Source organism: Cydia pomonella, chromosome 25 (genome assembly GCF_033807575.1).
Source record: "Cydia pomonella isolate Wapato2018A chromosome 25, ilCydPomo1, whole genome shotgun sequence".
NCBI classification, from domain to species: domain Eukaryota; kingdom Metazoa; phylum Arthropoda; class Insecta; order Lepidoptera; family Tortricidae; genus Cydia; species Cydia pomonella.
The window spans coordinates 4,517,295-4,530,276 of record NC_084727.1 but is presented as its reverse complement, the minus strand read 5'-3'; the positions used below and the strand labels follow the sequence as shown (position 1 = coordinate 4,530,276).

The window sequence follows — 12,982 nt, the reverse complement described above, 5'->3', positions numbered from 1 at the left end:
GTGAAATAAACTTATTAAAAACAGAGTGCAACCATTCGCCAACAGATGTCGTTTTTATCAAATTTCTCTTTTACATTATTTGAGTTGACCGAGTCGAGTTCAAGTGTTTAGGGCTTTAACTTTTTATGAAAGTAGTGTTGGCTTTTTTCTGAGTTTTCTGTTATGGAAATAGCTGTACATGGTGGAATATTCTTTCATACAAAAATATAATCAGGTACAGTTGTACAGTGAATATTGTGGAATCATTTTTGTGGCATCAAATTGGTTATATCTTAAATAGCTCTCGGAAAATAATTAAAAAATAACCCAACTGTCATGATTGTCATGAATGTCATTATCTCGCTTACAGTTTACAGAGGTTATGGAATATTACTGATATTATCGAGACATGTTATGGAGACCACTCAATAAAATAGTACAATTTCAGTCGTTGCTTGTTCGTCCTTCACAAATTCGTAGTTTTAGCGTGTCTAAGTCAAAATGTCAGTGGAAAAATTCTGTGTTTGGTGCCCTTAAAGCTGGCCCAATGTCGTCCTATAGATTAAGACTTATTTTACGCGAATTAACCGTAACGAGGCTGTGGAATGCCTGCTTCAGAACACAGGTAACAACCTCACTTACCCCAGTGTACAAACTGTTTTCTTCAAAAATCGTACTGGACTTAATTTGGATTCCTCCTAAATGTGTGTACTTGGACTGTTATGTGATCAAATATTTTCGTACTATATTTATGTAGACGACTGAAGGTGTGAGATCTTCATTACTGTGTTAATTTGGTTGGGGCGCTGCAGTAGACTTGTAATTTATATCAGTTTAAAATTGTTGCAAACACCAAATTTTACTTATCATAATAAGATCTTACTACTTGGTTTAATAACATCGCAAAATCGTTATTAGGTATTTGTGATTTGTTAGCAACGTTAACGCAATGTATGTATGTATCTATAAACTCCTTATTGTACAAAACACAGAACATAAATATGACACAGGATAGGCAGTACAAAGGCACAAAGCAAAGGTGATATTACTTCTTACTTATCTGAGTGTAATTAGATCTTATTATTCCATTAAAATCTAGTGTCCTGTGGTACTAATACTAGTACAAATTGCCTCCAAAATATACATATCATATAACACAACATGTAACAGAACAGAGTTTCTTTTGTTTTGTTTCTATCTAATCAAATTATATTTCTTATACCATTGATGATGTAATCAATATTACTTTTTTCTTGTACAATTAACTGTTTACTTACTAACATACTTAATTCAAATTTGACTGCTAATTTTTCTTATATATGGACAAAAGACAAGTGCAGGACATTGATGTGCACATATCAGCTATATGCTGCCTGTGCATTCATTAATAAATATGTTGAGCTGCTATAAGATTCTACAATTTACAACAAAAAAAAACTATTCTATTTTACATTTTCAGCTAGTAAGCTCTGTAGTGAGGCGATGCCGCCGTGACCATGTACGGGTGTGGGTGTGTCTGCGGCAGACACTTCTCCGTCCGCACCGCACCCTGGCCTTTACCGTGGCTGCCTACAACCAGGATGATGATGATGAAGATGGGACACCCTGCAGCCAGGACATCAGTGATGAGGACCTTGAGGTACAGTGACTAATTGTTATTTTTTTTGTTTTTACAGCGATTATATATTTTTTGTCATAGTTTCACTAAACAGAGACATACTAGAGTCAGGTCAAGGTAACTCAGCAGTGTTTTTGATAGCGCAAAGTGTGCAAGTGTTATTTTGTACATTAAACTTATCAGGAATTAGGTCTTACAATTTCTTGTAAGGACAGAAGGAAACGAGGCGATCTTATTGAGACATTTTTGGACCCGGGTACGTCCTTAAACTACGTCCAAAAGAGAGGTATGGGCATTGTGAATGTCATCTCGCTTTGTGTGGTAGGGCACAGCCAGTGGATGTCATTCCAGATCTAGAGCAGCGCCTAACTGGAGAAGTACCTCCACCTTACAGAAAACAGCAGCCAAATAACACTAGACCCTACTCATAGTGTTGTGTTCCTGCCGGTGAGTAAGGTTGCCAGAGCTCAATTAGGGGGGGCGGGTTTAGGGTCGGCAACGCGCATGTAACTCCTCTGGAGTTGCAGGCGTACATAGGCTACGGATACTGCTTACCATCAGGCGGGCCGTATGCCTGTTTGCCACCGATGTAGTATAAAAAAAAAAAAGACATACAAAATCTTGCCTGGACACTACAATGTATAATATATTAAAGACCTATACATATCAAGCTAGAATGTCAGGTTGAGAGGACACTCTAAAAAACAAATCAAACCTTCATGTGCTAGTAACCCTAGGAAACACTTCTTGCCAAATCGTATAGTAAATGTGTGGAACTCTCTACCAGAAACTGTTGTTAGTGCACCGTCGGGGAACTCTTGAAAAAGTAGACTAGATACACATCTTAGAACTTTATAAAAGTGCAAAATAAACACAAGTGCTGCAATATACACACGCATCAGCTCCAAGAGCTGCTAGTGTATAAAAAAAAAGTAATAATAATAAGACTCCTATGAAATTACTAGTGATGCGCCGAATATAGACTTCACCGAATACGAATATTCGGCCGAACATTCGGTTCAGATCTTACCGAACCGAATATTCGGCCAAATTATTCGGTAAAACTAAACAGGTTTATGCAGGTCCGCGCGCGGCTCGCTGAGCGCGATTTCGATCCCTCGAAACGAGACTCACGCAGATTTCTGGAGCTGCTTCGAGGAAGTTGCATCAGTAAAACCAACTTTATCCCAAACCATCGAAACAACTAAAAGTCCTATTGCTGCAGAATTGGACAAATATCTCCAGGAGAATTTACTTCAGCGGGACAGAAGTCCTTATGAATGGTGGGTAAAAAATAAAGCAAAATATCCACTAATGGCGCACCTCGCTAAAAAATGGTTGGCAGCTCCTGGCTCTTCGGTTTACAGCGAAAGATTATTCTCTGAAGCGGGTAATATTTATGCGAAGAAACGAAACCGCCTTCTACCTGATCGAGCAGAAAGTTTAGTATTTCTGCATCATAATTTACCGCTATTAAATTTTAACTATTGAACTTTTTATTTCTAGTAAAATAATATGTCTAATTGTGTATGCTTCCTTGGCATTGTCAATGTCAACATTTGCAATTGTGTTTGACGGCGAATTAGTGACAGACGTTGATATCGTGATGGTGATTTTTGATTATGTGATTAAACTGAATAATAAAGCTTACAAGTAAAGTTTTTTTGTTTTATTATAACCCTAATAATATCAATAAATATATAACTTAACGTTTATAAGCTACAAATAGTATGAATGATTTATTTATTATCAGATAAAATATCATTTGTTTATTCGGTAAATATTCGGCAGTTTTACCGAATAATTCGGCCGAATACCGAACATTGAAAATCATGCCGAATATGCCGAATACCGAATATTTACCGAATATTCGGCGCACCTCTAGAAATTACAATGCTTAAAATAACACTTTCACACAGTTCTACCAAAAACCCTGCAGAGATAGCTTAGCCTGAGTCTATACAATAATCTTTAATAGAACTAAATATTTAATTAGAAGGCTTCATTTAAAAATCTTACTCTAGAGCAGACGTTTGCTGTGACTGAAAATGGACAGAAAATTATCATCACATTTATGAATATTGTCATTTGCAGGCACTGGTCCATGACTTTGAGACGGTGGACGAGCTGTCCCGAACAACTCTCTTCTGCCACGGCTGCCGGCGGCGGCTCGTCATCGACAAGAAACAGCCAGGCGTACTGTACTGCACGTAAGTCTTTTAAGCTTTTTTATTACCTTGCCTTGTTAATATGTGTATATATTATAGTTCGTTTTTTTGGCATTAGAAATAAGTTTTTGGCAAAAATTTCGTTTTTGGTACAAGCTTTTATCGCTGACTGTACTTTTCTTTCGACAGGCTACTAATACTAGCAAAATCTAAAAACCCCAAACACAATTAGGTTGCGTTGTTTTATCACAGAGTTCCTATGTCCACCTCTTGTCTCCATCGTCAGATCAGCTCGATGGTACGATAATATTGCATTGTCACCCGGCTTACATATGAATGCAAATTTTAGCTCAATCGGAAACCGGGAAGTGGATCAAATTTAACTTGCAAGATTTGATTACAAACAGACAACGGTCAGATGAAAGTAAATACAAGCTTGTAAAAAGGCAAACAATCTCGACGTGTCTTTTTATTGAAAATCAATGAAAACGCTTTTAAAAAAATAGTTTATGTTATGAAAGCAAAATAATGAAAAAGATCGTATATGATTATTACATATTTGTTGTGACATATTTTTCAAAAATGATTTTTAATAGGGAGCGTGCATGTACTGTAGGAGGCAGCACAGGAGCCGTCAGATTTTTGGCGCGAGGCGTAAATGTGATGTTTTTTTGTTCCGATGTAGCCCACAAGATGGCAGAACTATGCACAAGAAAACACGTGACGTATACATGTGCATGTTTATGGTTCCGATTCAGGCCACAAGATGGCAGACCCTCCAACGCGCACGGTCCCTATAAGAAGACACGTCAAAATCACTTGCCTTCTTTCTAATCCCAAAAAAAACGTACTATATTATGTGTCATATCTTAGAATAGTACATTACGATACAAGTGCGAAAAATAGAAAATTCGAAACGAGTGGCGATAAATTAAAACACGACCGAAGGGAGTGTTTTAAATCGACACGAGTTGCGAATTACCTATTCGCACATGTATCGTACAACGTTTTACAGTACATATGGCCCTTTAAATGTTCGACACAGTAACGTAATATGCTACTTTTCGCACTAGTGCTATAAAGTAGCACCATATGTACTGTAAACTAAATTTGACCTAATACTTCCCAATTTAAAATTTTCCACATGAAACATTGCTAAGTAATTGTGTTTGGGGTGTTTAGAATTGTCTTGATGAGAATGCCTTTTGGCGCAGACATTAGCTGAGCCACTATCCCTTTCAATTAGTTTGTAAGCATTATTGTGTACTTTTATTATGTACCTATGTTTAAACTGATTGAATAAACGTCTCTATTATTATTAAGTATTATTAATTATTTGCCAGTGGAAAGAAGAAATCTCTCTTGATCCAACCGACAAGAGTATCTCAAGATGTTGTACTTCGCTGAGACTGTTCGCCGAAACAACTATTGGTACAATAATAGCGATCCCTGTAAACAGGACGGTGTCGGCGCGGGGCACTGCCTTAAACTGGGCTAAAAAAAACGACTGATAGTCCCAAAACTGTTTCTTTAGCCACAAAGATTCTGTGTCTTGAAAATTAGGCGCGAAACTCACAGTTTAGAAATCGCAGAAGCAGGAATGTATTTCAGTATTAACCAACCCCGAAATCGCAAAAAAATTTACTCTCCTATAGAAAATGTCTAGGTCAGACAGCCAAAATGTATGAAACAGGCAATTTTTTTGCAATTACGGGGTTGGTTCCATAGTAAAAGTTGCTCAGTATGGCATATATAATTCACCCCGCAAATTATTGTAGATGACTAAATAAACACCCCATATAACATTGTAGACGATAATTCGGAAACCTCTGTAACCTGTCAACGGACGATTTTTCTCCCGTTCAAATAAACGAAATCCTATGAATGAATGAATGATCGTTTATTTGCGTTAAACAAGCGTATATATACAAGGTGTTCAATGTTTAATTACAGCACGATTCTTATTTGCCATGACTGGCGTACAAATATTGCTACTTACTAACTAGCTAAACTAACTATGTACAAAATGTAAAACCTAAACTTACACACTACAATTATTCATGCAATTCTATACATAACAAAATTTCAAATACATTTTTTATAAATTATAACATTAATGAAAAATTTAAATTGAATTATAATTTACAATTGATAATATATTCATCTACAGAATAGTAACAATTCTCAATTAAATGATCAAACAATGTTCTTTTAAATGTATGTAGGTGCAATTTTTTAAATTCTTCAGAAAGGATATAAAAAATCTACGCTATAATAAATATGATAATATTATTTCAGCTGTTCTAACACACAGCCCCCGCCCCCATCCGAGGACGGCTGGGTGCCTTATATGGAGGCAGATGACGTCATCATCTGGCGGAAAGAGTACAAGCCAGGGGGACTCTTTGCTTATAAAGGTACCGTCCGTACATTCGTATGATGTATGATGATGTATGATGTTCGCCATCCCTCCTACGCGGACGCGCGCGCTCGCCTCCTCTCCTCTACACTACGCGTTGAAATTGATAAACGACATACTGGACAGAGACAAGCAGCTTGACATTTTCTTCTCCTCAGAGACAAAATTTTTAAGTGCGTCATCTCGTTACTTAGAAAGTATTGTAACCCCTAGCTCTGTTGTAAAATATGTGACATAATGTTAAAAATCGTTTGTTATTATGGTCAGTTTATATTATGATGTATTGTTTATTTTGTTAGTGTGAATTTAATTTTTACTGTGAAATAATTATGATTGGTCGAAATTTCGTTTGGATGATTTGTACTGTAATATTTGTTAATATAAAAATTAAGTTATTAATGTGACATACATAATGATGACAATTTAATGTAATTTCATAATGACATAATAATATAATATTTATTATTTATTTATTTATTATTTATTTTTAGATTTAGGTTTTAAGTTTTATAGTGTATTCTACAAATTGTATAGTCATGTTACAATAAATATATTTAATTAAATATTTGACTGAATATAATATTAGAGTGTATAATCACACGAAAATACAATTACATATTAATAATAACACTATTAGCACGTAAGGTGTATCTGTAAGTGCTGGTATGTATGTATAACAACAACAATAAACAACAATATAAACAATTCGTCAACTTTGGTCCGTCTGTTAGCCTGTCTGTCTATCTGTTCGTCCTTATGTCACAGCTATTTTACTCGAAAACATGTGTATTTTGTGTATAAAATACAAATACAAATGCATTTATTTCATTACTTCAATACTAAAAAAAAGTATTTTAGGTGAGCAATATAGATAGGTGTATCTAAAAGTAATGAAAAAAACTCAGACAAAAATGTCAAAATGAAAGTGTGGCACATCATTCGATAGGAAAATAATCGCTTCGAAAGTCCAAAGAAATGTATCCCACAGTCAGCCACAGTAGTGACATCTACTGCACTTTAAAATGGTTCCTATATTCTTCAGAGTATTCTAACTTCTAGGTTTTACAATAATTCTTGAAGGTATTTTACTTTAAGATAACTACATTCTTTCTTTTGTATGTATATAAACTCGCCTTGTACCAATAAAGCTACACTATAGTGGAAGCGCGGTGTCTCTTGACACAAGTATCTCGAAACTTAAAAAGAGACACCAACCTGCGTATTGTAAACTTTTTGTTGTTACTAATTTTTTTTTTATAAACAACTTTTAATCATGCTCCTATGTTATTGTTATCTTACCTATAAGTGCCTTGATTACATTAATTGAGACAGTGGCTGTGATTAGGTAACACGCTAGATAAGATTATCACCATACAATGTTAGCGTGTCAAGGGAGCGCGTGTCGAAAATTCGCACGTCTAGAGTCCGTCTAAACTAATTCTGCACCGACTTTTACGTACACAAGGAATTGCCAATACAAAATTGTAATTTTCATATGTCTCTCCTCACATTTACTAACACATGTAATAATGACATGACTTATCCTTAATCATTATTTGTAAATTTAATACTATAGAAGGTAGAGGCAAGGAGCAAAATCTCCATATACCAGAAAGTATCCGACAAATTGCCAATGTATTGCACTCAAGGGTCCCGAGATACAGGCTCAGCCTAGTTTGGGGTCCGCCAGTATACCAATAAAAAAAAAAAGAAAAAAAAAGAAAAAAAAAGAAAAAAAAAAAAAAACGATAAATAGGTGGCGCTACAATACCAAATTTAAAATACTTGAGAAAAAAATCGTTTATATCATAAATACCGTTTTTACCCTTACAGTATACGGGCGTTACAAAGACCTGACCGCCAGCGATTTCGCGATGATCCAAGTGGACGGCGCGTACCGCCGCTCGTGGGACGACGCCGTCGCGGCGCTGTCCATAGTGGAGCCGGAAGCCAACGGGGTCAGGTCCCAGACGGTGCTACATTGGGAAGTTCTCTGGCCAGTGAGTAATAGTAGATTGTTAACCAAGGGTGGAAAGTGAACCATATCAGCCGAGATAATAGTTCGAGGGTGAGATGGTTACTTTTACCCGAGTTAAACACTCTACTTTTCATTTCGACTATGATGAGGAAAGTCAAACAAAAAAAATGTAGGTTTATTATAGATATATTTCTTTAGAACTAATTATTAACAGATACATACTTACAGCGATAGGTAAACGACATGACAATAATGAAATTAAATTCGTTAAAGTTTATCGCAAACGATTTTTGATACAATCCCGATAAATTGGGTACGAATTCAGTCTATAAAACCCAACCCACCCAGAGACAGAAAGAGATAGCAATAGGTGTCTGTACCACCATGAATGAGTGAAATAGTAGAATGATTTGAATAGCTTTTTTCAAGAGACAGAATGAGATAGCAATAGGTGTCTGTACCGCCTTAAATGAATGGAGGTACAGACACGGGGTCTATTTTATATGGCACAAGCTTGCTCATCATAACTTTAAAAAAAAAATACTTTCCACCCTAGTGTGGGAAAAGCTATTTTCCACCCGGCTATCTGCTCATGAAAATCACACTTTCCGAACAGGAGAGATGAAAATGTTGTTTTTCGACTCGTCGACTGTAATGGTTGAATTACGATTTCGCATAACAAACTGGTATTGGGTATTTTTCATCCCAACTCAACTATAATATTCATTTAGGAACGGTTTAGTCAACTATAATGAAATTAACCAATCACAGCTCGCCGCGGTCAAGAGGACGAAACAATAAGATAGCTCAAATTAATTATTTATTTTAGGTTGTCTAGTAGAAATAATTGCTTCATAAGCCATAAACGCACATGTGACACCCCTAATATAGCAACATTCATAGACTACGGAAACAGCTTAGCCTTGTTTGTTAGTCATAATAGGCTACGGTGGCCAAAATCAAGAAAAAAACTGTCTAGAAATTGAATTTAGCAAGGAGCAAGTACCAGGGCCTCATGAGTTACGAGAAGGTGTTGTTGACCACCCCGCCGGGTCCCGGCGGCCGGGGCGCGCACGAGTATGAAGGTATCGCGGCTGCTCGCGTATCTTAAATAGCTGCATACTTTTGGTTTATTTACCTATATAATCCTTCTGGCCTCGCTCCAGGCATAGAGAAATATAAGTAAAGAAAGAGTGGTAAGTCTATACATTAATTTTCTTACAAAAACGCAAGTTATTTCGTAGTCGACATCTAGCGTCTCAAGTAGCGGAATTTATCAGTACTGCTAATTAACAATAGGTGTCGCGACGAACGAAAACTCTAATGCTCAACAATTTTCAGCTAATATTATACCCGGATTAACCGGAATTCTATTTTCAACTCCTTCTGCTTGTAATATTGGTTGTAAATTGTTTTGGCAATACTTTATTCGTCAGTCGCGACACTTGTGACATCTGGTGTCAAGTAGCGGTACTGATAAATTCACCACTTGACGCTAGATGTCGACTACCAAAATAATTCGCGTTTTGGTAAGAAAACTGATCTATGGAGTTACCACTCTTTCTTTACTTATATTTGTCTATGCTACAGGTCAGCCGTTCGTAGTTCACTCAGTGAGTAATAATGCTTCTAAAGTCGTTCGTTTTTAAATGAATACTTAGCCAGCCAGGGCCGGATTTAGGGGAGGGCAACCGGGGCTACTGCCCCGGGCCTCCACAAAAGAGGGGCCCCCCACAATAGAGAATTCGGTAAAATTAACATTTTATTTGGAAAAAATTTGGGGCCATGGGGCCTCCACTCCTTTATTGCCCGAGGCCTCCAGACCTCTAAATCCGGCATTGTAGCCAGCAAGTGCCTGCGTTCCCCACGCAGTGGCGCAGTCCATAGTGGCGCCCGAAGCCAAACGGCCGAAAAGCGGACATTCGTATTTATATCCGAAAAACTTGTAAAACTGCTTAGGTTTAAATAGAAGTGCTTAAAATATGTATACATGTTTCTTTATTTATGAACTATTTTATTTACCAAACTTTAGAATCAAAACAAAATAAAATTTTGCTAATAAAAAAACGCAGTTTTTCACGTGTCACCTACTACCGGCGGCTTAATTTCCACTTGATAATTTGAAAACATTTGACTGCGATCACATACCTATACAAGTTTTAGAAATAGGGTATATCTTAAATATCAACATCAAACATTTATTCAGCAAATAGGCCACGGGGGCACTTTTACATGTAATTTTTTTACAAGAATTTAAATGAACAAAAATCACAGAAAAACAATTACAAATATGGAATCAATTTTTTTTTTTTTTTTGTTTTAATCTATTTATTGACAATAACAATATACATAATGGATATATACAGATGATTACTATAACTAGCTTATATCTAAAATAGGCCCTTGAGGCATTGTACCAAGGATGCTGGCGGCATTTCCTCGTTGTATCGCAATACTGATACGTTGTGCGAGGAAGCCGCCAGCTCTTCGGTCACCAGTTACGTCAACCAGACGTTTCGCGATTTCTCCAAAAAACTTGTGCGCGCTGGGACCCCATGGACCTAGAGTTTCAACGCCAAATTAGATAAAAAATACTTTGTTAGAGACGTATCCAGTCTTTAAAATTTAGAGACTTATATATTTAATATCGAATTACACAAAAAAGACACTAAAAAGGTTAGGTTAAAGCAGAAAGAATTTAAAGTTAGTTTATTTTAGATACATAAAACCTATATTCACATTAGGGATTGCAAACCGGATTGATTTTCAATCCGGCCGGATCCGGCCGGATTTTGGCCATAATCCGGCCGGATCCGGCCGGATCCGGCCGGACCGGATCCGGTTTGGTATAGGGATATTAAAGTTAATTAAATTACTTATTTTTCGAATTTTTTGCGTAATACGTATTCCTAAATCTATAATTTGAAGCTAATCAATAACTTCTTAACAATAAAATAGAACTTGGTAGTAAAAAGTGTCATAATATCAATATCACTTTAAAAACAAAATTTGAAATTGGTAATTTATCATATTTAACCATTCACAAGTGCTCAAATTTTCGTTTACAATTATATATTTGATTAGTTTCCAAAGCCTGATGATAGGATGTCGGGTGGAGCTCCTTGAAAGGACAAGTTTTCGTAACTGTTCTTTGATTGAATTCTTTTTATTGACATCCATTCTAGCATAGAGAAATAAGAAGTACATAGCGTGCTCAGTCTATACATCAGTTTTGGTACCAAAACGCTTATTATATTCGTAGTCGACATCTACCTAATATTATAACCAGAGTAACCGTAACTATATTTTCAACTCCTACGCTTACTCTGGTTATAATATTAGATGAAAATCGTTGAGCATTAGACTTTTTGTTTGTCGTGATATTGTCGAGTAGCAGTACTGAGAGTTCCGCTACTTGACGCTAAATGTAGACTACGAAAATAATAGTATTTTTGGTAACAAAACCGTTGTATGGAGTGAGCACTCTTGGTCTTCTTAATTCTCTTTGATTCTAGTAACAAAAGAAGATATTTTACTTTTTAACCGACTTCAAAAAAAGGAGGAGGTTCTCAATTCGTCGGAATACTTTTTTTTTTTTTTTATGTATGTTCACCGATTACTCAAAGACGCCTGGACCGATTTGCAAAATTCTTTTTTTGTTTCATAGGGTATACTTCCCAGGTGGTCCCATAGTCATCAGGTCAGGATCTGATGATGGTATCCTTGAGAAATTGGTGGTATTCTTAAAATTTTATAGGCAATTTTAACGTTTTTCATATACTTCGTAAAGCTATTTAGGTATTTGCGCCTGGTAGTCATCATCTCGTTGCAGAGCTGATGATGGAAGATACAATTCCTTAACGGTAAAGAGATAGGGGGTAGATGGCTTCCGTTGTTGCAACAATACGTTTACTTTAATGATGATGATTACACGGGAAACCTTGTCAATACTAGCAAACCGCTTTCTTGGCCTAATGGATAGGTACCTGTCTACCTTTAGTCAGTAATGAGATTTCTCAACCGTTGCATTTCTGCTAATGCCCGTTCATCGTGGGGTTTAGTTAACAGTTTAGTGGGTTCTAAATCAGATAGAGCTATTCCTTCCAGTTTTTACTCTGCTGAGAGCTACATATACTTATATTTTATAGCAAAATTATTTTTTCCTAAATCTATAACAGCTTTATCGAAGGTTATACCCTGTAGTTTATGTACTGTTACAGCCCAGCATAAAATAATAGGCAACATTCAACTTCTTCAACTTCAACATTTATTCAGCAAATAGGCCACAAGGGCACTTTTACACGTCAACATGGAATTTACATACAAGCAAAAACAAGCACATCAACAATTAGGGTTACCCTCATGTGGCAGAACAATATTGGTCAGAAACACACTTGGCATAACATGTTTCGCAGAAACACTTTCGGTCAAATGATAATTTTGCATAAAGGTATAGTTGGAATTATTAATACCACGCATACGACACATTTTGCAGCACATTGTTTCGTAGAACATTACTTTGGCCGACTTTGGTTTAGCATCATTTTAGATACCATAATAATCCTATAGCATACTATTACAATTGCATAATTATTTTCTGCTAAGTAGGCATAATAGGATTGATAGGTATCTTGCGTCCCCAACACACCCGACTCGCTATCAAAAAGGTAATACAGTCCCAGAGTCACCGTTAGGTACGACGACGAGCGTAGCGAGGAGGAGTGTTAGGTATATTGCGTCCCTAACACACCCGACTCGCTATCAAAAAAGAAATGCAGCCCCAGACTCACCGTTAGGTACGACGACGAGCGAAGCGAGGA

The 12,982-nt window shown here is 36.5% G+C and overlaps 1 protein-coding gene across 1 annotated transcript in view; it reads left to right on the top strand.

The window, feature by feature from the left end:
- Window positions 1–6: 6 nt before the first annotated feature.
- Window positions 7–12,982, top strand: part of LOC133531285 (uncharacterized) — a 36,041-nt gene continuing 23,065 nt past the window's right edge. Inside the window, exons 1-5 of the mRNA XM_061869417.1 lie at window positions 7–604; window positions 1,439–1,618; window positions 3,692–3,807; window positions 6,064–6,182; window positions 8,018–8,184. Coding sequence (XP_061725401.1) covers window positions 389–604; window positions 1,439–1,618; window positions 3,692–3,807; window positions 6,064–6,182; window positions 8,018–8,184 — 798 coding nt within the window. The 5' untranslated portion in view covers window positions 7–388. The remainder of the gene's footprint in view (window positions 605–1,438; window positions 1,619–3,691; window positions 3,808–6,063; window positions 6,183–8,017; window positions 8,185–12,982) is intronic.